A 27,322-nucleotide genomic window follows, 5' to 3' on the forward strand; every position below is an offset into this window, starting at 1 on the left:
TTAGGTTGGGCCACCTCAATACCCAAGAAATAGCGGAGTTTACCAAGATCTTTTGTCTGAAATTATTTCGAGAGATGTTGTTTCAATTGGAGTATCCCCTGCCGATCACTACCAGTTATGACAATGTCATCTACATACACAATAAGATAAATACACCTTTAGGATGAATGACGATAAAAAATAGAATGGTCAGCTTCACTACAGACCATACCAAACTGTTGTACTATAGTGTTGAATCTGGCAAACCAAGCCATCGGAGATTGCTTAAGACTATAAAGAGACTCGTGTAGCCTACAAACCATATTTGATGACTCCCCCTGACCAACAAACTCAAGAGGTTGCTCCATATATACTTCCTCTTCAAGATCACCATGTAAAAAAACATTTTTGATGTCAAGTTGATGAAGAGGTCAATGTCGAATGGCTATAATGGATAGAAGAAGTCTAACATATGCCATATTGGCTGCAAGTGAAAAGGTATCACTATAATCCAACCCAAAAATCTGAGTGTATCCTTTGGCTACCAAGCGAGCTTTAAATCGATCAATCTTATCATCTGGACCAACCTTCATTGTGTAAAGCCAATGGCAACCTACTAAAGATTTCCCATGGGGAAGAGGAACCTTCACTGTATAAACCATGTTGATATGTATATATGTATATATAGAAAGAGAACATTCTCTAGAATATTCCTTAGTGTATTCTATAATAGAATAGGACAACTATGTATTAATATTATGGACTGTACTTTTTCCTATATAATACATCTTTCGTAGTGCTATTTAAACATACAATTTAACCTAAATGTCTCTTAGTCTCTCCTAATTCAACATGGTATCAGAGCTTAGTTTAAGATTCGGTGGACCATTTGCTATCAGGTTTCTGCTATCGGGACACCCACCATTTACTTCCATGCTCCATTTGTCGAGTCCTAGACGTGAGGAGGTGTGTTAAGAGTCACACATCATATAATATAAGCCTGAACATGGGCTTATAAGTGAGGGAAATCATTACCCTACTAGACGATTTTGTAGGATTGAGTTAGGCTCAACCACATTTCTTAAAAATGTTATTTCTCTTTGTTTTTTTCGCGTCATTATAACTGCCAAACGGTGCATTTGCATAGACATGCATATTGACATTTTAAATTTAAATTTAATAAATATTAAAACGGTAAATTTTGAAGAAAACACACACACACACACACACACACACACACACACACACATATATATATATATATATATATATATATATATATATATATATATATATATATATATATATAGAGAGAGAGAGAGAGAGAGAGAGAGAGAGAGAGAGAGATGTGTGTGTGTGTATATATATATATATATATTGATTAGAAGTACAATATGTGACAATCTTTAATAATTAAAGGTTGTCAGAGGCTTCTAAGTTTGTTGTAAGGTTTAGAGATATCTCTCATAAGAATGCGAGAAGTTATGTGTATTTAATATTTGTGTAAATATGAGATTGTATCCCTTTCTCAGCTCTAAGGATGAAATATTTATAGGGGCCTCTTGGTCTTTGGTTAAATATAATATCCTTAGCTTCATTATGAGAAACATGGAGATGGAATTCTGCTCCTTGACAAACTCGGAGTCAATTATTATTGGAATATGTCATTCCCACTTCCAAGGAATAAAAAGACCATGAGTGTTGGTTTTGATGAAACAACTTCCAATGGGCAACTTGTTAGCCCAGTTCAGGTTATCTTACATCCCATTTTGGGAATCTATGGCTACTTATTGGGCGATTTGTGAGGATGTTTAGGGCGACCGACGACATTTCTCGTGTAATCTCCCAATGTCTATGTGTTTTGCATTTCTTATTTATAGATTATCCCTTGTAAGGGCCTGATAAAATTATGTTAGATATGTAACTCCATACACAATATAGGGGTGTATTGCGGAGGTTTGAAAATTGTTGATTTAAAATAAAATTATTTTCAAAATCAGAGTTTGAAAACATTTTATAAAATGTTTGAATAAGTATGTATAGAAAATTAAAAGTAAAGGAATTAAATTTAAAATAAAAGAGATATGACACAAGATATTTACAGAGGTTCAGTCTAAAGAAGTGACTTATTCTTTTCCCACGAATTGATCTTGAGAGTATACATTATTGCTTGAGAACTTGTAAAAGGTTAAGCCCGCAAACCTCCTTATACAAGGAAACAAAGTTTTTAGAATTACTTTTAACCAAATAACAAACAAGACTTGAAGCAGATAATCTCCAAGCCAAACAACAAACAGGATTGAATCGGTTAGTCTTCACATCAAACAACAGGCTGAAATATTTATGCCATGATAATTTCGAACCTAGTGAGTTTTTACACCAGGCTGAAATAAAAAACTAAGAGAGGGATTTTAGCACTAGGCTGATCTTGAGCCAATAGAGCTTTTAACTTGGTTGAGCTCAAGAATCTTTGTTGAGATTTTCACAAGATAATTTCCATGAACCAAAAGAGATATTTTTCATAGGCGACGCACACAAACCAAATGGAGACTAAGACTAATCCCCCAAATACAAATAAGAGCTTTTTAAGTGGTTTAACTCTCAACCAAAATATTCACTTCCTAAGGAAAAATATTTTACATAAGATAAAAAGTATATTCTTGGTAAATTTACAACTATATCCTTACTTAGAACAATATCCTCACTAAGACTCAAGAAAACTCTCAAAGCACTATGACTAAAATATGTGATAAAAACAAGAATTATTTAGATAGATGATGAGATAAATGAAAAGTGAGGTTTTTCACTATTTCTCTATGATTTGAAATGATAGATAAGATCTCTATTTATAGGCCAAGAAATGATGTAAAATTGGAAGCAATCCATGGGAAAAAAAAGACCTAATTGATTAGGTCAATCGATTAGGCAATGTCAATAATCGATTAAGACTCAAGAAAACTCTCAAAGCACTATGGCTAAAATATGTGATAAAAACAAGAATTATTTAGATAGATGATGAGATAAATGAAAAGTGAGGTTTTTCACTATTTCTCTATGATTTGAAATGATAGATAAGATCTCTATTTATAGGCCAAGAAATGATGTAAAATTGGAAGCAATCCATGGGAAAAAAAAGACCTAATTGATTAGGTCAATCGATTAGGCAATGTCAATAATCGATTAAGACTCAAGAAAACTCTCAAAGCACTATGGCTAAAATATGTGATAAAAACAAGAATTATTTAGATAGATGATGAGATAAATGAAAAGTGAGGTTTTTCACTATTTCTCTATGATTTGAAATGATAGATAAGATCTCTATTTATAGGCCAAGAAATGATGTAAAATTGGAAGCAATCCATGGGAAAAAAAGACCTAATTGATTATGGCTACCCATAATGAAAGGTAAATATAGAACCATACTAATATTTAAGAGGCTTTCATAATCCATTAGAGACTCGATTATGCATCATCTAAATGATTAGGCTATAAATATAATCAATAAGACATTTTAAAAAAGGTTTTCCTAATCAAGCTGACGATCCCCTGATCAACTTGCTAGGCTCCAAAACATTTTTTCGTGATTTTAATCAAAAAGTTAGAGGCTTCATAATGATTTGTGTGTGTGTGTGTGTGTGTGTTTGTGTGTGTGTGTGTGTGTGTGTGTGTGTGTGTGTGTGTGTGTGTGATTTATCCATAAAACTTCTAAAAATGCTCGTGTATCTTACAAGACACATATCGCTCAAACAGACACGGTCATACAAGCTTTCACACCTCCTTTATTTCATACTCTAAAGATTCAGGTCTTGGTATCATTATCTTTGATTTAGCATCACACAAGAACCTTGATTCTTTTTTATGAGGCTTGAGATATCTCAACGTTAGTTACCATCATCTAAGATGTTGAAAGTTTAAATCACTGGTGATTATAAACCTTAAGTATTCACATGATAATCGTTGAACCTCATAAACAAATGTCTTTACTTTGATTCGAGAGGATATCTTGATCAAACATATTGTGTATCTTTGACAGAAGAGTCATATTTCAGCAGTTGCTTGACTTTAAGTGTTGTCATCATTAAAACCATACATCATCAAAATCATGTCATCATCAAAACTAGGCAGATGCTAATTGACTTGTATCTTGCTTTCCATAAGCTTTACCATCTTAGATCACTTCTTGATTATACCTGCAACCTCATAGATCCATAAATTATACCATTACATAGACCCTAAAGTACGAGGTTTGGAAAGGATAAAGTGACTTAGTTACTTTGATAGTTCAGGCGTGTGTGACAAAAGCTACCTTGGGCTGACGCAGTTGAGTCTCTTAGCTGAGACTTTAAGTTGAGTCCCACGGGCAAGATTTAAAGTTGATTCCCTCAGGAAAACGTTTAAGTTTAGTCCCTCGGGCGAGACTTTAAGTTGAGTCCCTCAAACGAGACTTTAAGTTGAGTCCCTCAAATGAGACTTCAAGTTTAATCCCTTAAGAAAGACTTTAAGTTGAGTCCCTTATGCGAGAATTTAATTTGAGTCCCTTATCTTGAGGCTTTAAGCTGAATCTCTCATGTGAGAATTTAAATTGAGTTCCCCGTTCAAGACTTTAAGTTGAACCCCTTAAGTGAGAATTTAAATTTGATCCCTTAGGTGAGACTGTAAGTTGAGTCTCCCATACGAGACTTTAAATTGCGCCCCTCATGCGAGACTTTAAGTTAAGTCCCTCAAACAAGACTTTAAAGACGAAATTTTAAGTTGAGTCCCTCATGTAAATATAAGTTGTTTGAAATATCTGAACGTACATGTATATGAAACATATCTAAGCAAATTTTCTTAAAGATATCATTTACCGCTAAATTGTCAATAGATTCCATATAAGCTTTACACAATATAGCTTCTTATATATCTACTATGAATAACCTTTTATCATCGAGTTTGCATAGTGATTTAGGAAATTCAGATTTGAGACAGGGTGATAGTAAAAACATGCTTTTAGGAGTTACCACATGCACTAGATCCCTAACACATCCTAAGTACACTAGACGATCTAAAGTTCGTGATAATATATCATCTAGACCATAATGTGCATCAAATATAGATTGTGATAATTGGGTATGGTAGTGAAAAATACAGAAAAAGAGTTAATGTTTTAGCCATGCCATAAATTAATGCAAAAAATTAATGTATTAGCCATACCATGACTTTTTTTTTTCTTTGACATCTATTAATCGCATCTCCAACTTTTTTTAGAGCATACAAACAAGATTTGTTGCTCTTTTTATTTTTTATTTTCCACTCAATTTTTACATTAACTAAAAAAGTATTAAGTATGTTAATAAGGAAAAAGTATAATTAATAAATTAAAAAGAAAATAATAGTATATAAAATTCTCATCTAAATGCTCAATTACAAATCTCTCCCATAGGTGTTGTAAAATTTGTCTGGAAAATTTAGCTTAACATTCTCATTCTTGTCTTTAAGATGCTTTGTTGACAACATGGATCTAAAATTGTGAAGCCTCTTATTAGGCCGCATTAGACAACACAAAAATTCGTTGGGACCCATTTCATATATATCCATAAAAATTACATAAATATATAGATATCTGTGTTGATACAAAATAAATTACTTACAAATAATATTGACAAGTATATTTTGAGTTAGTGTGTTACATGTTTTTCCATGCCATTTTTTTTTATAATTGGCCATTTTTTTTCACCTTTTACAATCTAGTGTCTAACACTAATTAAAACTAACTTAATAATAGAAAGTCTAATAAAATAGTTAGTTTGACTGCACATTTGTCAATAGATTGACCTAACTCATTTCAATCAATGTTATATAATAGAAGAGTATAATACAACCAATTAATATCAACAATATAATATAATCCATAAATAGGTCGGACTATGTGATGAAGCTTATTATCACTATGTATAGAAATATCTTCAATGTGAAATGAATCATTATTAAGAGAAGACTGGTGATCAGAATGACACGTTTACTTGTAAATATATATGATTAGTGTCATAAATTGATTTAATTAAAGTCATAAAAAAATAATAAAACAAAGATAGTGATACAATTTTTTGTACATTTAATTTGATACCAAAAGTTTCAATTCACTTGTAGTACAAGGAACTATCAATGATCATTTATTTTAAAGTCCAAATTAAAAAACATTAAACTACATATTATAAATAAACAAATAAATGATATATGTATAAGGTTATGAGCTCTAAATATAACCTAAACATCTTTTACTATTTCACTATCTTTTAATAATGTTGTAACATCTAAAATATTATAAACATTATATATCTTGTGAACTTAAATTGTAGTAATCTAAAAATATATGTAGAATGTACATTTTAAACTTATATAGCAATAACTTAAGAAATATATATGAAGTAAAATGTATTCACGTAAAAGATGAAAATAATGTAAGAAATACAGATAGAGAAAATACAATTTGTGAAAGATTAGTTAGAAAAGAAATAGAATACTCTCGAAAATGAAAGAATGAAGTGAATCATTTTATCATCGACAATTATTTGCTTCTTTTTTTTTAATTGTGTCATTTTGTATATTCTTAACTCTATGAATGCATGAATATGATAGGTTGAGTAAGAGATATATTTGGAATAAAATAGGATAACACTTTTAATGATAAAAATGTTAGTTAACACAATTCATAATAGTCTACATCTACAAAGTTCAAACTAGATCACATCTTAGAAGAGTATACTTTTTCTTATATAATAAAAGTCTAACAAGCAGAATCATTTTTCAAAAATCAGTTTCCTAATCAAGCAAAGCATTAGGTACTTTGTCTCTATATAATTTCTTAACATGCACAACAACAAGAAGGAAAAGCTGTTATTGAAGCTATGCCTTTTATACCAATGTGCCATCATCATTATATTCTTTCCAATTACTTCCTTTTAGAATAAGCAATGTGGCACTTTGCAACCTAGCAGTAACCATTTGTGATGAAGGTACAAGTTTTGTATTAAAATTCTTACTAATGACTCATTTTATAAGCCAAATCACCCTTGATCTATATTTTATATTGTCAAAACAAACAAATGAATTGCACCTAATTAATCTTCCAACATAGCCTTCCAATATTTTCTTATTCCTCTTTCTTGAGACTAGAGACAGCCTAACATGTATAACATTATAGAAAAGCAACAAGAGAATCACATCATGAATCAGAGTACAACATGAAATCAAATACATACATTGATTTACACATAAATATACACAAACCAAACACAACAAAACAAAAGTATGTTTCTTTTTTAAAAAATTGCTATCCGGCCTTGCGACCCACTGGCTCAAAAGTAAAAATGATCGATCCTATCCATCATTGACAGAGATCGTTTAAAGTCAAAACAAAATTTTATATGAATTGACTCAACACAAATTATTAATACATCGTAGAATTCAAATATGATATCTTGAGAGTAACACATTCTCGTGATCCAATAAAACAAAAACAAAAGTATGTTCTCAACTATTTCTCTTTCAACTATTTCTCTTGATCTTTTTCTTGTGTAGTAAAACAAACCATACAAACTCTTACCAATAAGTTAACAACATCAAGTAACTCTCTTGTCCTTCATATACTTTACTTTGTCTCCAAAATTTACAACACCATCTACACAACAATTACTCAAAACCTACCCATCATTTAACTCCTCACCAAACATAAAATCCAAACCAAACCAATCTTACACATTTGCAACAACATTAAAAAAAAGCTCAAAAAACAACATAATGAGATGCACCATTCCTACAAACCCATTTCTCAAAATTCTCACTTTCTTCATTCTACAAACATTACCACTCCTAACACAAACAAAGATGCTAACTTTACCACTCAAATCACAAGTTATTTCATCTGGGTATCTTCCAAGACCACCAAACAAGCTTCGTTTTCATCACAATGTTTCTCTCACAGTTTCAATTACTGTTGGCACCCCCCCTCAAAACGTGTCATTAGTAATTGACACAGGAAGTGAACTTTCATGGCTTCATTGCAACAACACTACAAACCGGGTTTCACTCAACCCGTTTTTTAACCCGAATTTTTCTTCTTCCTACAAACCCATTTCGTGTTCTTCATCAACCTGCACGACCCGAACCCGAGATTTCCCCATACCCGCTTCATGTGACTCCAACAATCTCTGCCATGCTACTCTTTCATATGCAGATTTTTCTTCCTCCGAAGGGAACCTTGCTTCTGATTCGTTCGGGTTTGGAGGATCCGATAACCCGGGAACTGTATTCGGGTGTATGAAATCAAGCGTTAGCACAAACTCTGATGGAGATTTTAACACAACCGGGTTAATGGGTATGAATCTCGGGTCACTATCTTTGGTTTCTCAGCTTAAGATACCCAAATTCTCGTATTGTATATCGGGTTCTGATTTATCGGGTATTTTACTTCTTGGAGGATCCAATTTCTCATGGGTCGGGTCATTGAACTACACTCCCTTGGTTCAAATATCCATCCCTTTACCTTATTTTGACCGGGCCGCTTATACGGTTCGGCTAATGGGCATCAAGGTTTCAGAGAAACTACTTAATTTATCAGATGATATGCTCGTTCCAGATCACACTGGGGCGGGTCAAACTATGTTTGATTTAGGTACTCAATTTACGTTTTTACTTGGGCCCGTTTATAGTGTCTTGAGAGAAGAGTTTCTCAATCAAACAAATAGTACATTGCGAGTTTTGGACAACTCGGATTTTGTGTTTCAAGAAGCAATCGATCTTTGCTATCGTGTTCCATTGAATCAATCAAAATTACCTGAGTTGCCAAGTGTTAGTTTAGTTTTTGAAGGAGTTGAAATGAGGGTTTCGAGTGACCAACTTTTATATCGAGTTCCAAATCAAGTACTAGGGAATGATTCAGTGTATTGCTTCACATTCGGGAACTCGGATCTACTAGGTGTAGAGTCATTCATCATTGGACATCATCAACAACAAAATATGTGGATGGAGTTTGATCTTTTGAAATCTAGGGTTGGATTGGCTCGGGTACGATGTGATTTGGTGGGCCAAAAAGTGTTGGGCATGTATAGTTAGTTAGTCACACATGCTTGAATGAGGTATGGTACAAATTCATCAAGCCTTAAAGATATTAAAGATCATTCACATTTCAATGGTGTGGTTCAATTCTTTAATGCAATTTTAATGATGGACCATATTGTACAAATAAGATTAGAGGTTAACTTTCGAGAGAGTTTATGGTGAGGAACTTAGGCTCAAGATCAGTCCCTTGGTTCATACTTAAAATCTTGCAATATTTCAATGTTAAAATTAAATGAAATTGCAATAGTATATTTTCTTTTTCTTTTTGAAAATGTAATATTCATATGAAATTATTTGCTTGAAAAGTACAGATACGTAGGTGGTAGGATTTCATACAATTACTTCTTTATTCGTTATGTTATATTCAATATAATTTATGCGTTTGTTATATTGGTAGCTTTGGTAAAATGTAACATCACTCTTCTGTTAATACAAAACAAATTAACATTGCTAATTTTGTAATACTTTTAAACTTGTCAATTTTACAAGGAAATTGTTTACGTTTAGAAATAAATATGTTGTTAGTGGAAAATGGCAAGCAATTAAAGGTAAAGTTAATCAAGTTAGTCGAGTGAGAATTAGACATATAAAATGATGAATCAAATAATATATTCATGTAAGTCTCATATCTGATAGTAGAAAGAAAATAGAATTAGAGTACGAGTAATAGAGATGATTAGTTTGAGTTTTCTATATAATAACAAAATATAATTTTTTTTGGATGTATTGAGAATTTGGATAATCGTGTGTTTAGAGAGAATTTTATATTTTTCCGTTCAAAAATAGTTTGAATTTTCTATTTTTCCATTCAAAAATAGTTTGTTAAGAGGGTTTGCAATTTTTTTGTCTAAAAATTATAGTTGAAAGAAGATTTGCAATTTTTCTGTCCAAAAACTGTATTTGAGAGAGTTTGAAATTTTTTTCATTAAAAGTTATAGTTTGGAGGGTTTGCAATTTTCTATTTAAAAATTACAATTATATGAGAGAGTTTATAATTTTGTCTTTGTAAAATTAGAAATTGAAGTATGATTTTGTGAGTTTTAATTTTTAATTTGTTTTTATGGATATGCTTTTGCATACGCCAATATTTATTTATTTGTTAGTTTCCTAACAACAGGTATCAAAGTCAAGTTTCGATAAAAAATGTCTAATATAAGACATGTGTTTTTTCTTCATGAGAGTTTATATATGTCAAAGTTGAGTCAAATTGACATTTTAATCGTGCTCCATGTTTATAACCAAAACAACTATTTAAAGTGAAGATCTTTCTAAGAGAAATGTATGTCTAGATAGAGAAAATGAAAAATATTGAGAAAGAGGAGGGAAAACGAGCCAAACGGGGGGTGGCGCATACTAGCAACAACATGAATAATCATATAATCCTCATGAAAAATAGTCAAAAGTCTAAATTTTGTAGCCCATGATATTTTAACCAATGGGAGTAGTGATTCTAGTAAATAATTGTCTTGTAACTTTCATTAGACTTAGACTTACATTATCAATCAAAGAAACTTATTTTTGTAATTTATCCTTCTTTCTTTCTACTTTTCACTTTACTTATGCACCTCTTAGTTTAGTAGCTCACATAATAATCGTTAGAACTGTGAAGCGAACCATAATTAAGGATTATAGTCGATCACTTTGTTAACTTTCAAGTTCGCAATAAATTTGGCACGTCCGATGGAACAATATGACAAATATCATTGAACAAATAAGTTTGTCGAGCTATGACTTTGTTTATCATATACACTTGTATTCTATTAAAAGTCTCTTCATCATAGACCAACCATCAACATGAACATCAAACAGGTTAATCCATCATAAACCTAATGATCCTCTATAAACTTTCATAATGCCAACATTTGTGGCTCTCCCAATTATTATGGAAATGTTTTGGATGATCCACATGAACAACTAGTTGTTATGACAATATGTCATGTTTTAGATATCATATTGACACAAGGTTACATGACATAATATATAAAGTCTCTTAAAAATTTATTAAGATTGTAAAGCTCGTGTTAATACGAGGTTCAATAAGTTAAAGAGTTAAAGTTAAAGCAGTTAACTCAAGTTAGAAATTGTGTACCTGAAAATCCTTTATGAAAGTATTTATACATTAGGCTTGATGGAACGTGTAGAATAAGTAGACCTTGTACTATTGGGAATTTGGCCGGCATATAGTAGAAGGTCCTTAGGCCTTTGGCTGGCATGAAGTAGTGGGTTCCGAAGTCGTTGGTCGACACAAAATATTTTTAAACCATCTTTTTTTAAACCCCCACAATTCAACTCCCCCATATTATGTGTGGAGTCATATGTCTAACACATACAACAAATGGACAATCTAATATCAACCCATAATAAATATATTGCATGCACTTACAATATTACCATTTCACTTTAAAAAAATTAAAGTACATCATGGGCTAATTGGTAATCAACAAATATTCCAATTAAAACACTCTCACACCTCTCTTTGAATTACACATGTCACACACCCATTAGCACCCACTCTTAAATTTTCTTTTCCACCAAAACATATACACGCCTACTATCTCTGTTTCTATCTGTGTTCATCCTTTCAACATTACTTTTCTCTCTTTCTCTCCAATCTCGCTACCTCTACACTCCCTCTTTCTGTTTTTATTCTCTCTCTTTCATTGCAACCACACCCCTCTTCACACTCTATCTCCGTTTCTCTGCACCCTCATTTGTCAAACTTTCTAACGTATCTTAAACATCAATCATTCCAAGGTTCTCACTTTTCATCTTTCTTCTATTATTTTTCAGTTTATGGTTTTTCATTTATCTAAATGACCTAAACATTGCATTTTTGAGGTTTGTTATTGTTACTTTTTTGTTGTTTGATTAACCCAACATCTTTTTTGAACTTGAAGTTCATGGTTGTGATGTTTCTATCTATCAACAGTAGATTTATCAGCAGTAGATTCATGGTTGATATTAGATATATCATGTGATTTGTCTTCTGGTGATATATACAAGATAAAACCCCGATGTTTATTGGTTATTATTTGTCATGCTTATGATGTTTCTGATTTTTCTAAAATATAAAATATATTGTGCTTTATAGCATGTTTTTATCAATGATGCATTTGTCTTATGCTTTGTTGTGGTTTGCTGAAAACATATAACTTTTTGGTTGTAGTAAACTTCCATTTTTCTCACTAAATTGAACTTGTTAATAATGTTTTTCAAAGGATTTCGTGAAAAGGACTATACTTTATTATTGTTACTTTGTTGCAGTTGAAGTTCATGTTCGCATGTTTGTATATGTTAAGGTGAAGTTCATTTTTGTAACTTTCATGAGTTTTAAACCGTGCTTCTACTGAGTTGTAGTTTGTAACTTTGCTATATTTGGCATGTTATCTATCCTTTTCTTTTTCTTACATTTCATTGTATGCTGAATTTCTTACATTTTATAGGATTTTACTCGGTCATGTCAAGGCCACCTATTTTCATCAAGGCCTTGGTGAAAGGAAATCAAGTTTGGAAAATGCACATTAGAGTTGTTGGCCTTTGGGTTATTAAGGAGAAAAGTGGACTACAACATATCGAGATGGTCATACAAGATGGGAAGGTAATCATTGACCATACTAATTATCTATAAGTGTCATTCTTGCCGTTAATTTAACAACCATTTTGCAGGGCGATCAAATTCAAGTGACAACTCGGAATCGAGGGTTTAAAGATTGGATTGAACAACTTACGGAACATGAAAAATATTGTCTTTATAATGGAGAGCTTATGGTAAATGATAACAAGCTGAAAACTTGTCTTCAATAGAGGAACCGGTGTTTCAAAAATTGTAATACCATAAATACTACCATATCAATTTAAGTTTAAGCCTATTGAACATTTTCTCAGTGGAAATTTCAAAAGTGATATGTTATATGGTGATTTTTTTAATTATGCAAACAAATAGTGTCAATATCATTGTTTGGTTTTGTTACTATTAAAATATTATCAAGACATTCTAACATTTTTTCTTTATATTATTTTGAAGTGCTTCAAATGTTATTAGGGTTCTGCAAGTTATTGTCAAAACACAAATGGGTGGTGGTGGTAAGAAATCTTGTGCCACTATCACTTTACGTGATGAAACTAGAAATATTATTGAGGTTGAGTTATGAGATTATTATGGGAAATAATTCATGAGCTATAAGAGCTCTAACAAGAGTCCTAGTTTAACAATTTTTATCTTAACACATGCATGGTGTAAGAAAAATCAAGGTTAGCCACATTATCCCAATCATATTTCTATTTCTTGCATTATTTATTATTCATTTCTGCAACTATATCTCTCTATCTGAGGTGCAACATCTAGATTTCCAAGCCTTTCAAACGTATGGAATGGATCGAGACTTCACATTAACTTAGACTATCCCCAAGTTCACACATTTAAATCCAAGTATGACACTTTGTGTTTTGTTCACTCAATTGTTCTTACTTTACCTTTATTCAACCTGCTTTCTGATTCAACATGGATTTTTCTATTTCATAAATTTTCAGCTTAGGATTAACATAACCATCAAATGCCCTGTGTTATTGTCTGACCTAAACTTCATATTTATTTGTACAATTAGACAATGAAAATTGGACTAACTCGAACAAGGTCAAGATTATTTGTCAAATAAGTAAAATGGGAAAGGTATGTTATAGTTTTTGCTTTCCATTACTCAAAACCTTATTCATCTATTCTCTGACAAACTATTATATAATTAAAGGATTGTATCGCCACAACCATTAGCACTACCAAAAGATTCAAAGCCTCCAAGTTTGGATGGTATTTTGAGACTTGCCTGGCTTACAAAACATCTAACGAGTCCCTAGGAAAAAAAAATTGTATATGTTTGTGGAGTGAAAGATGTTGAACCTATTTCAAAGTAAGTTATCTTTTTTACATATTAATTTACAACTCTTATTTATGAATATGCTTTACTTCCATAAACCATTTTTATTTTCATGTCTTAGATACAAAATAGAAATAGAAGTCGAGTTTGATAACCATGTGGGATTCTTTGTATTTTGGGATAAAGATTGTATCACAGTCATTAATATGACTGCTAGAGAATTGAGACAGGTCATGAAGGCGGTTAGTACATCTAAAAGACCTATTCATGAGTTTTTTAGTTTTCATTTTCATTCAGCTAATTTACAATAACTATTGTATTTTTGGACTAGGATGGAGAGGATAACGCAAAAATATATTCGATACAGCTTGGAAAACTATTGAACCAAGAGCTAGCATTTTGAATCAAGTATCAATCTTTTTTCCAAAAATTCTCAATTGTGACAATCCTTAACGAGGCTGGTGTTTACAAAACCTTGACTGAAAATCTTAAACCAAATGAGGTACACAACAATATCATTATGAATATCTAATTTATCTTTAACTCACATTCAATATTATTTTGTCAATATTCTCATCAACTAATTGAAAGCAATTGCTTTACTCATGTGTTGGCAGCATACTTCACATGTTGGTGTATTGGAATTGGGCACAAACGTTGGAGGCGACGTTCAAGATCAACCAATTGTATGTTCTCATTCCTAATCTCCTATATTAGTTTCTATATGCATCATTCTCCTCAAATTATAATGTACTTACTTTTTATCTATGGCATATGTAGCTGAGCCAATCTGCTGAACAAACATTTTATGTACAACCAACCATGTCTTCCAACCAAACTTGGAGTCCATTAACTAGCTCCAACAAGACCACTGCTAAAAGGGTTGCTATCTCAACATCACTGAAAGATATTTTTCAAGATGAAGTCCTAACTCTAATGCAATTTTCCACTAAAGTTAAGAGCCTTAAGAAGGAGTGATCAAATGGCCATAAATTGTTAAGCCTCGCTTTTTGATGCATTATAATGTTTTGTTGACATCATTAATGTAAGTATTAATGCCAACTTCTAAGAACTATGTCATTTTTATGGTGTCGTTTTACATTTTGCTTTCCTTTTCAATATAACTTTAACTAATGAACGAATGACTTAAGAGTTTCGTAATGATGTTTGCAAATTTAATGATTGTCTTATTGTTAGAATTGAGCTATGTGTGTTTATTGCACTTTATCTAAATCATAATCCTACTACATTAGGTTTTTAACATATCATTAAAGTTTTAATGCATACCTATATGTGTGTAAGGATTTTAACACATTCCTATCTTGGTCACAACCATGTATTTATCTAATTTTGCTAAGTTGTATTTATTTGAAGTTATCTATGTCTCTTTTTCTGCTTTACTTGAAATTTTTTCATAAAAACTTCTTATATTTTTACTTCTAATGGTCAATATTTTCTATATTTGATGTGGTTAACATAATTAATTCAATCATTCTAAACTGTTTGACTTTGTTATCTACTTGCAAGTGTCCATGTAAATGAATAGATTTTTCAAATATACATTGCAAAAGAGATTAAATGCCAATTGTCTGTGCACTTTGCAACAATTTTATTAGTGAAATATTGCATTTCACACTTAGAGAGGCTATATAGACATCTCTTTTTGAAAACCTTCTTCTTCATAACTTACATACCAAAATTCACTTGTTGCATTAAGTAACAAAGTCAAATACAATGCTATTTCAAAACTTATATTCAAATACTTCATTTTATGATTATTTACTTGCACAATATGTCCTTTTGTATTTTTCCTGCACTTCCCATTGGTTACTTCACACACTTATATGGAATTTGTTTTTCAAATATCAATCTTAAACCTCACAAAATTTTGTAGGGGCATTCAATTTTATGTGTAGGGGTTCATGTGTTTTACAATGGTTCAACATATAGTACATATTTTTCTTTAAAACTCATACATTTATATGAACATTGTAGATTAGGACACTAGCAACTCCTTGCCCAGTTTGATGCTCAACCATATGCAATGTTGTTTTACTTATTTGATATCCTCATGCATCATGTCAACATTATTATTGTACTATGAAAGTGTTGTTAACCATGTTTTTCTCAAACACAAGATTGCACAATTAATCCAGCCTGTATGCAGTGTGAAAATGGTGGAAATTGACAGCTTCCTGCTTTTTGGGAATAACTGCAGAAAAGGGTCAACTCGTCCTTAAATGCCACTTGCTACCTTTATCAGCTATCACAACCTGTTGTACTTTTTTGCACGATTTGAGGTCTAATTTCCTACAAGGTACGATTTCTTTTTCTCCTATCATCATATGTATATACTCAAGTTACACTTTATAATATAGTTTATCTTTTGTTATGCTTTCAAGTACATAAAACATAACATACTATTTTGATTGAGTATTTTAATTATGACACTTTATAGCCCGAGTTAGCATGACACTCTAACTTGTAAGAGAGGTTTTTCTATGACATTGCAATGCAAACTAAAAAAAATACACACCTGTTGTAACCATTAGTTACTAACCATTGCATAATAAGTTTAAGACTTAAATGCACTTTTGGTCCCCCTAGTTTGGGAGTTTTAAACAATTAGTCTCTCTATTACAAAACCATAGATTCTGGTCCCTTAATTTTAATGGTCTTTGAATTTTTGTGGCCCCCTCCACCTTTGCATATGTGGCAATGATGATTAGGATAAAAAAATTATTTTTAAGGATATGTCATTGATGACATGGATAATTTATGAATTAATATTTTTTTATTGATTAATATAATAATTAATTATTTTAATTAATTATTTTAGAAATTAATGAATTAAAGTTATTAAAAGAAACCCTTAAAGTTCAACCCATTTTCTTGCTAGCATTACCAAGGCGCTCAAGATGACATTGGCTTATGCATAACTGACATTTATAAAAACAAATATTGTTTATAGGGACTTCAATAATACACAAGTGAGCATGTTCTTCAACATCTTCTTTTTAATAGAACTGCTTCTCATTCTACAGATACATGATCCACTTTCCATGTTCATGTAGTCCCATCACATGCATTCAGGTCCCTTAGAGTTCACAATTTGAGCTAGGAAGAAACATTGACCAAACAGTGTTGTAGTAGTGGCGGAATTCGAAAATATAAAATATGTTTATTGTCACCTAACAAGCATTGCCACTAGAATCAGGTTGATAAAGTATTACATGGGTTTATGAGTCTCTTGGATATTTATAATTTAGTTAAGATTGTATGGTACAATCAACAAATCTCTTGCATGAACTTCAGACAGTTATTCCTAAGAAGAGAGATATGGAAAGTGGAATTACAGTTGTGGGTGATAAATATTTGGCATATAGGAAGAAAAAATGAGGAAAGAAATTGCAAAAGCTCTTGGAAACATGGAAGCAATGAAATATAAGTTGATGGTTTCTTCAAAAAACAAAGACAATGATACTTTATTCAATGCTTAGTATCTTAAAAGAAGTAGAAAATATCACTGTTTAACTTATTAAAGTCTTTGTTGTTGCTTATCATTGGCCCAAAAGGATTGTTAACATAGTAAATGGTCAACAATCTCATAGTTAGTGTGTCCTAAAAGAATATTTTGGAATTCTCAGCAATTAGAAACAAATAAATTCATAAAGGTTGATGCAGTGTTGTAGTTTCTCATCAGTTCCAATTTCAAAGCTTCTTCTATTAAGAATTTTCAAATTCATATGCCGAAGTTATAGTTGTGCATTGAAGATATAGAAGATGGAGTTAAACACTAATTAGAACCAGAGTTTCGCTTCTCAACATTTTTAAACTACTTGCCGAACCCAAAACAAAGAGGTATATGTTAACATAAATATTCTCATGTAAAGATACATTCTTAACATCAAACTGGTGAGCTAACCAATGGTCTACTAGATTTCTTAGGTAGCCCACAAGTCTCTTTTTCCATAGAAGGTTTGGATGTTGAGCAATGATGCTTGAGACAGTAGAAGATATTCCTGGTATGGTGGGAGGAATGCTACTTCACTACAAATCATTGCGTCGATTCGAGCACAGTGCTGGATGGAAAGGTGGAAACTTCAGAGGTTGTTAAAGAATGAGAAGAAGCAATCTTGTAAAGGGTGTGTTGTTGAATATGTTAAAGATGAAAAATCAAGGGAAATAGTTGTTATTGAAGAACATGCTCACTTGTGTATTATTGAAGTCCCACATTGTTTATATCACAAACAATGTTTGTGTTTATAAATGTCAGTTATGCATAAGCCAATGTCATCTTGAGTGCCTTGGTATTGTTGGTAAGAAAATGGATGAACTTTAAGGGTTTCTTTTAATAATTTTAATTCATTAATTTCTAAAATAAATAATTACAATAATTAATTATTATATTAATCAATAAAAAAATATTAATTCATAAATTACCTATGTCATCAATGCCACATCCTTAAAAATAATTTTTGTATCATAATCATCATTGTTACATATGTAAAAATGGAAGGGGACCACAAAAATCAAAAGACCATTAAAATTAAGGAACATAATCGTTGGTTTTGTAATAGGGGGATCAATTGTTTAAAATGCTCAAACTAGAGGAACCAAAAGTGCATTCAAGTCTTTATTAAAAGACATACAACAAGGGTTATTTAAAGTAATATTGTGATAGGTTGGAATCTACAATTTTGTATTTATTTATTTTTAAGCCACTTTATGTAAGAGTGTTTATTGAGTTTATTCACCGTCCTTAAACAAATTTTTGTCGTCCATTTAGTGAGTATCCACGCTCAAGACACTACCATTAGTGATCCGCGTGAAATCTAAAACTTAGATAAACTTCCAACTTAGACAAACTTCATCTTCTACCTCCAAACATCTTCTTCCATTTACGACACTCTATTTCTCCACTAAGCCAAGCTCGAAAACATCATTTCTTCCATAAGAAAAACTCGAAAATATCATTTCTTTCATTAACAAATTTCAGAACTCCATCACCTCTTAAAGTTATTAATTATTTTAGAAAACATCATTTTTTTAATATAATAATTATTTTTTATTGATTAATATAATATTTTATTATTTAAATTATTTATTTTAGAAATTAATGAATTAAAATTATTAAAAGAAACCCTTAAAGTTCAACCCATTTTCTTACCAGCATTACCAAGGCACTCAAGATGACATTGACTTATGCATAACTGACATTTATAAACACAAATATTGTTTGCGATATAAACAATGTGGGACTTCAGTAATACACAAGTGTCATACGGTGAACTGGACCTTTTTGTGGTTTTAATCGCAATGTCGCGGTTAGCAAGAGTCGCCACCGACTTTTCTTTTATCCAATAAGGAAAGGTGGAAAAGAACAGGAAAAAACCTTAATTTAGATTTTGGGTTCGGGAGGTACATTATACAAAGGGAAGGTGTTAGCACCCTTTGTATCCATGGTTATCCATGGGCTCTTAATTGCTCGATCACTTATATTATTTTTGTCTAAAAAAAAAGTGTTTGTGAATTGTTTAGAAAAATTGTTTTTTTGAAAAGAGAATTTAACTTTGTAATGATTCTTGTATGAATGTATACAAAGTGATTATCTCGTTTAGTTTTGAAAATTGTTTAGAAAAATATAACTCGGTAATGATTCTAGTATGAATGTATACCAAGTGGTGATTTTCTGAAGGTATTTTGAAAGGTGTGAGGTGTGAAAAAATGTTTTAGGTTGTGAGCCAGCAATTAAGAGTTATACCGACCCAAGGTCTTTATGAGTATTTCCTATCCTTATGAGGGTAAAACTGTCCTTATTATTGAGAAATAAGTAGTTTTATCCTTTGGATGTAAAAGGGTCATCGGAGGGTCATCGATTGGTCATTGAAGGCAACAGTTACGAGGATACCTTAGCATTCGAAGGGACTATCATCTTTTAACCGTAGGCAACATCGGAGGGTCATCGAGGGACAAAGTTGTATATTCGAAGGCAACATCCGAGGGACTATAATTTATTTTATGATGATTTAACCGAAGGGTCTTTGCTAAGGGTATCCCCACGTTCGCGGGACATGACCGTAATATCGTAATCGTAAGGCAACAAAGAGAGGTCCAAGATCACTTATTCAAAGGCAAAGTTTTACAATTAATTATATAATTAGGATGAAATTCCACATTAAAATTATTAAAAATAATATATTAAAAAATTAATACATTAGAAATTAATACATTAAAAAATTAATTTAGGGTGAAACTCCACAAGGGTATCCCACAAATAAAGTGGAATACCTAGCCAATAACCTTTTCCTGGGATATGTGAACCTTTACGAAACTCAAAAAAAGAAACATGTCAGAACACCAAATCAGGGTGCAATCGAAGATTACACCGGAGAAATATCACAACAATAAATAGGATAGGATGAATAATGCATGGCTATGATAAAACATAAAAAACACAGAATAGGCCACGGATTTGAATTTGAAAACAGCCCCACGTTAGGAACTTTGAATTTTATGGCATTTTATCACAGGAATAACATGGTCAAACATTCAGGGTATTCAGGTATATTTAAATTCCCATACGAAAGCAAATTATATATCAACATTTAATCATGATGCATTATATATGTAGATATGGCCAATTGAAAGTATAAACAATAGAGATACGCAAACCTGTTTGCCAATTCAAGGTTGAAGGGATTGACCCCTTGTAGTATCGGAATAAGTTAGGCAGCGGGAATTGGACGGCGATGGCTTCGGTGCAGATGGGCTGCCTTCAGGGTTTCTTTACTCTGAATTCTCCGGGTAGGCAGGGTTCCTATGCCAAAGTTTCTATCCGTCCTTCTCTGTTTTCTCTCTTTCTTTTTCCTCAAGGTTTTGTTCCAAGGAAACCTCAGAGTGTTTTGCTTCTCTTCCTTCTTTCTCCAGTGAATCTCCCAGTGTAAACTCCAAGTCCTCTTTTCCTCTACTGGAACTTCAGTATTTATAGACTAATTTCGTGGGTAATGGGCTTGGAATGAGGGAGACCCAAGTCCAAAATAATTTGTTATATTTTATTTATATATTTATTCTAATTATTTAATTAATTAATTAATTAATTAATTAATTAATTAATTAATTAATTAATTAATTAATTAATTAATTAATTAATTAATTAATTTTTTTTTTCGTTTTTTTTTTTTTTTTTTTTTTTTTTTTTTTTTAGGAAAAATGATGGGTAATTTTTGGGGTATGACAGCTGCCCCTGTTCAATATTCTTGAACCGAGAGAGTTAGGATGGCGTGTATGCCATTCGTGGTCTGGAGGTGGAAGATTATTGAACACTAGAATGCCCCAAAAATTTGCACTTGAGAATCGACAGTTGGTCTTGATGGAGATGGGCTTAAAGGTGCCATCCGAGAGGTTTGATGACGAAAGCTTCAGATCGCGCCGTATATTAGGCCAATTTGAAGACATGGGTGCCACACTGGGTCGTACGTTAGACCGTATAATGAGTCATCCATTAGGCTGCCGACTTCGCTGGGGAGTCGGAGTGTGTCATATGCTGTTGGGGATAAAGGATCAGAATGGACCATACGCTAGATCGTATCTGAGTTGCAGAATGAGCCGTACGTTAGGCTGAATCTGATGACGAAAGGGGTAGTCGTACGTTAGACTACACTTCAGAAATGTACCGTATGTTAGGTAGCATCTGAGGGGATGGACATCCGAACGGGTCGTACGTTAGACCGTCGCAGAATGAGTCGTCTGTTAGGCCGCATCTGATGATGAAAGCGGTAGTCGTACGCCAGACTACACTTCAGAAATGTACCGTACGTTAGGTAGCATCTGAGGGTTGTAAGATCCAAACGGGTCGTACGTTAGACCGCGTTGGAGTTGCTGGAGTTCAGAATGGATCGTACGCTAGATCGTATCTGAGTTGCAGAATGAGCCGTACGTTAGGCTGTATCCGAAGAAGAAAGTAGTCGTACGCTAGACTACACCCCTGAATGTACCGTACGCTAGGCAGCATCTGAGGATTTGAAGGTCCAAATGGGTCGTACGTTAGACCGCATTGGAGTTGCTGAAGAAGTCATATGTTGGGCTGAATCAGAATGAACCGTACGTTAGGCTGTATCTGATAACCTGTATATGTTGTACTTGCAATAAATGTCTGGGATGGGCTTAAAGATGCCATCGTTAGGAGGATATCGAAGTGTTGTCAGAATGAATGTTCCCATGAACTGTATTTGAAATATGTATCTGAATCTTGAATGTGATTGATAAAGGTGTCTGTCTGAATGAACCTTTTATTTTGACTATATCAGGAGGATAAATAACCTGCAAAGAAAAGTTAGCTTCATGCTATGTCATGATGTATGAGATGTTTCGTGTTATGCTAAAATAAATGCGAATGTTGTATGCATGCGTATGCTGTGAAATGACGTAATGAATGAGTTATGCGTATGAGAAGTTCTGCTTGGGGACTCTACTGGGGAAAATAAATCCCCATCTACTGATTGGAGATATTTGTAACGATGACCCTTTCTCGGCAGGGGGTTCTTGATTCTGTCTGATGGTAGAAATATTCCACAGATCTTGGCTGAGGATGGATGAGATGATCAATCTGTCTGATGATGCCGACCTCTGTTGGGGAGTAACTGGCTGTGCCGGGGAATACTGCTAATTTCTTCTGAGGAATAACAGACTTGCTGGGGGAATAGAATTGGTAGCGGATTCATTGGAAGCATGGTTAGACCTTCTCCTCGATCCTGAAGTCGGGTAGTAATTGCTATTGCTATTCTACGCATATATTTTGGTAAACATTTATCATATTCAAATGCACATATTAATTCAAATTAAATCAATGGACATTTACGCAAACAAAACAGAAAAAGTAAAACAAAAGCATCTTTTTTGAAATGAATTGCATTGATTTTGAAAGGAGGCCTATGAACAGGCAATTTGTGTACAAGGAGACAGAAATCCTAGTAAAAGGAAATTGTCAAAAACAAATATGCAGAAAAGTCTTATTGATTTTAAGTCTACTACTGTCATTATGTCTTCAAGCATCTCATCCCCTGTTGTCGGATAGAAGTGATTGGCTTGGTCAATCCCTTGAACTTGGATAAAGTTGACTGAGAACGGGACATAGTCATATGCTTTAATCCCTAATTTTTTCCTGGACCGCCTTTTCAGGTTTTCAGTCCACCAGGATACCCTTTTTTGCCCAAGCCGCCTTTTCAGGTTTTCGACTTGCCGGGTGTACATTTTTTTATATATATCCCTAATTTTTGCCCGAACCCTTTTGGTTCGCCGGGATGCCCTTACTTTTGCCTAGATACGTCGATCTAGCGGGTCTCTTTCATGCGTAGTATTTTTTAACTATGTCCGCGTTCACGGGATGCGGGAAATCTTCGCCATCCATTGTAGCAAGTATCATGGCTCCACCAGAGAATACCTTCTTAACTACAAATGACCCTTCGTATGTGGGAGTCCATTTGCCTCTGGGATCAGTTTGTGGTAGGATGATACGCTTTATCACCAAGTCGCCCATTTGATACACTTGTCTCTTGACCCTTTTGTTGAATGCCCTGGTCATGCGCTTCTGATATATCTGCCCGTGACATACAGCCGCAAGTCTCTTCTCATCAATCAAATGTATCTGATCGAGTCGAGTCTGAATCCATTCATCTTCATCTAAGCCTGCATCTTTCACAATTCTTAGAGAGGGAATCTGAACTTCCACTGGTAAAACGGCTTCCATTCCATAGACTAAAGAGAAAGGGGTTGCCCCTGTCGAAGTGCGGTAACCATGAAGAACAAAAGGTAACATCTCATGCCAGTCTTTGTATGTTACCGTTGTATTCTTGATATTGTTAGCAGCCTCCACGGCGCCGTTCGTCTTTGGCCGGTACGGAGAAGAGTTATGGTGTTTTATTTTGAACTGCATGCAGAGTTCAATTTAGTACCATTATCAGTGATAACTCTTTCAGGAGACATCAGGTTTCTCGAATGTATATTTGATAAGATCCATCTTAGAAATCAATAAAGTGGTATGATTCAACATATACTGTCTTAGTCGGCGAGCAGCCCAAGCCAAAGCGCAGCAAGCTTTCTCGAGCTGTGAGTATCTTGTTTCACAGTCGGTACCTTTTGCTAAGGCAGTGTATGACATGCTCTTTTCGACCAGAGTCGTCATGTTGCCCCAGCTCACCCTATTGAATTTTCTAACACGGTCAAATACCTAGTTAGAGGTCTTCCTTCAGAATTGGAGGTTCTTGGAGATATTTCCTGATTTTGTTATTCATCATTCCATACCATCTCTTGATTTTTCCTTTTTAGTAATTTGAAGATGGGTTTGCAAGTAGCGGTCAAATGGGAGCTAAATCGGGCGATGCGGTCCAGATTTATGATTTCGATCGATGCCCCATGCGGCTGAATAGTCCTTTCTTCTTGCAGTAGTCTGGCAAGTTCTAGGTACTTCACAATCTTCCTCACTTACATCCTCGGCTTGGTAGATCGGATTTTCAAAGTCATAATGAACAGTAGCAGAATTACTATCAATAGGATCCAGAGTGGATATGGATCGGTAATTTGTTACGTGAGTGTGTGCAAGAAAGCATAGCTTGTTTGAAAAATGACAAGAAAGATAAAGAGCGCAATATTTGAATGCAAAAAGTCCATTGATTTATTGAATATGAATATGCTTATGAAAATGACAAAACCTTTAACAAAAATTTAATACATTAAAACAAGCAATAACAATTACTCATGACTAGAGGAAATCAGGATAGTGTCTTCAGCCTTCCAATTGTCGAGTCCGTCACCAATTGTTGGGAAAATCCAGATATCCAAGTCATAATCGTTATCAGTATCTTCCACAGCATTGACAGTCTCGTCATGATTAGGCAGAGGAGCAATGATGACGTTAGGAGTCTCAGGTGGATCAGAGGTAGCCGCCTGTAACTTTCCACTTCGAATGTCGCTTTCAACATGTTCACCTGTTAATATAAGTTCAGTGAAACCCAATGAGGAACTTCTCAATAGATGGCTGTAGAATGGGCCGGTCAGTGTGCTCATGAACATGTCCACTAATTCTCGATCAGTCATGGGGGGTTTGACTCTGCCAGCCAAATCTCTCCACTTTTGAGCATATTCTTTGAAACTTTCTTTAGAGCCCATAGTCATATTTTGTAGCTGTAGCCGAGTAGGCGCTAACTCAGAATTATACTGGTAGTGCTTGTAGAAAGCTGTTGCTAAATCAGTCCATGTGCGGATGTTAGAGCTCTCAAGCTGATAATACCACTCTAACTGTGTGCCAGACAGACTCTCTTGGAAGAAATGGATCCACAGTTTCTTATCAGTAGTGTGCGGCTAAATCTTTCTCACATAAGCCCTTAGATGCATCTGAGGACAAGAGGCACCATCATACTTAGTGAAAATGGGAACCTTGAATTTGCGGGGAATGACCACATCAGAGACCAGACCCAAGTTTTCGAAATCCAGACCGGGCACTTTCTGCCCCTCCATAGCTAGCATACGTTCTTCCAGCAACTTGTACTTATCATCCTCCGGAGAGTACTGTTCATGTTCATAATCTTCATCGTCGTCCTCAGAATTGACGAGATTAGGATTCTCATCTTCCGAATCATTCTCGGTCTCTTCTTCTGAATCCTTCGGAATTCTAATCTTGACTCCTGTAACCTGTCCCTTAAGCCTTCTCCCCGGGTTGATGTAACCCACAGGTTTCTGGTCCTTCTTCTTCTCCATCAAAAGAGCTTTCAGTTCTTCCTGCCCCTTAGATAAGCTCAGCATTATTTTCTGGAATTGAGCATTCTGGGCCTGGAGATCTTTGACAGTTTGTTCGAGAGCCATTGTTCAATCTGTTTGAATCTGCTGGAATCTGTTTGATAGGAAAATTGTGAGAACACTGATCCTTTAGAATACCTGTTATGCGATGCAATGCAATGTATGAAATGTTTTCAAGGACTTTCGGGATTTAACTTTGCATAAACTAACAAAAAGAGCTTTTTTTTTCTTTTCTCTTTTGTTTTTGCTTTTGTTTTTGTTTTTTCTGTTTTTTTTTTAGCAGAGTTAAATCCCTAAATCCTTGAAATGGTTAGTACAATGCCATGATGTTATGATGTTATGTTGTTATGATGTCATGTTGTTAGATAAATAACAAGCACAAGCAAGTCACACAACAATCATTCCTAGGTTTTAAGGCTTGCGTGAGTTTCATAGGTAAATACCCTCCCCACTGAAGTTTGGTTGGTTCAACCTGTCTTAGAATAGTAACCGGGTTCTAGAAGGATCTCAAATCATTGACCTTTCCTTAAGTCCACTTCAGTGCAACACCAAGTGGTTGACCGAAGCTTCCCTAAAGTCCAATCTCAAAGAGTGTAGTATCGAGTCTCAACCAACTCCAGTCGGAACCGAAGCCAGTTATCTCACTACTTTCTAATGGCCAGGATGAGTCAATTAGGGTTCTAAAGGTCTGGTTAATGCTTTTATGACACCACGCGAATGCCAAATATTTCCTCAACTAACATGAGGAACATCAGGACATCCAAAGTGCCACATTAACCGTAGCCATCATTTTGACCATTCCAGTATACGCCGGACAGTCGCGATGATCTCTTGCTACTTACCTAAGGTACACTAGATCCGGGTGTAGGATCTTTCACTCAAGCATAACATACCCAAGCAATCCCTTAAAAATAAATCAGACAAATTGAATAAGTGATCTTGTTTTTAAGGTAACCTCTCTTTTTAAATATTCCGAGCATCCCCAGCAGAGTCGCCAGTTCTGTCATACGGTGAACTGGACCTTTTTGTGGTTTTAATCGCAATGTCGCGGTTAGCAAGAGTCGCCACCGACTTTTCTTTTATCCAATAAGGAAAGGTGGAAAAGAACAGGAAAAAACCTTAATTTAGATTTTGGGTTCGGGAGGTACATTATACAAAGGGAAGGTGTTAGCACCCTTTGTATCCATGGTTATCCATGGGCTCTTAATTGCTCGATCACTTATATTATTTTTGTCTAAAAAAAAAGTGTTTGTGAATTGTTTAGAAAAATTGTTTTTTTGAAAAGAGAATTTAACTTTGTAATGATTCTTGTATGAATGTATACAAAGTGATTATCTCGTTTAGTTTTGAAAATTGTTTGGAAAAATATAACTCGGTAATGATTCTAGTATGAATGTATACCAAGTGGTGATTTTCTGAAGGTATTTTGAAAGGTGTGAGGTGTGAAAAAATGTTTTAGGTTGTGAGCCAGCAATTAAGAGTTATACCGACCCAAGGTCTTTATGAGTATTTCCTATCCTTATGAGGGTAAAACTGTCCTTATTATTGAGAAATAAGTAGTTTTATCCTTTGGATGTAAA

General features: G+C 33.7%; 1 protein-coding gene and 1 long non-coding RNA gene across 2 annotated transcripts; both read left to right on the forward strand.

Moving 5' to 3' along the window:
* The first annotated feature begins 7,490 nt into the window (after positions 1 to 7,490).
* LOC127127611 (aspartic proteinase PCS1) lies at positions 7,491 to 9,340 on the forward strand. The gene has a single exon (XM_051056862.1). The coding sequence runs from the start codon at positions 7,759 to 7,761 to the stop codon at positions 9,070 to 9,072; it is 1,314 nt and encodes a 437-aa protein (XP_050912819.1). The 5' UTR covers positions 7,491 to 7,758; the 3' UTR covers positions 9,073 to 9,340.
* Positions 9,341 to 11,618: 2,278 nt separating this feature from the next.
* LOC127127612 (uncharacterized) lies at positions 11,619 to 14,998 on the forward strand. Its single transcript, XR_007805380.1, has 8 exons — positions 11,619 to 11,832; positions 12,522 to 12,676; positions 12,745 to 13,747; positions 13,824 to 13,982; positions 14,071 to 14,191; positions 14,281 to 14,451; positions 14,567 to 14,635; positions 14,730 to 14,998. It is a non-coding gene; the product is annotated as an uncharacterized LOC127127612 (long non-coding RNA).
* Positions 14,999 to 27,322: the final 12,324 nt, after the last annotated feature.

Source organism: Lathyrus oleraceus, chromosome 3 (genome assembly GCF_024323335.1).
Source record: "Lathyrus oleraceus cultivar Zhongwan6 chromosome 3, CAAS_Psat_ZW6_1.0, whole genome shotgun sequence".
NCBI lineage: Eukaryota > Viridiplantae > Streptophyta > Magnoliopsida > Fabales > Fabaceae > Lathyrus > Lathyrus oleraceus.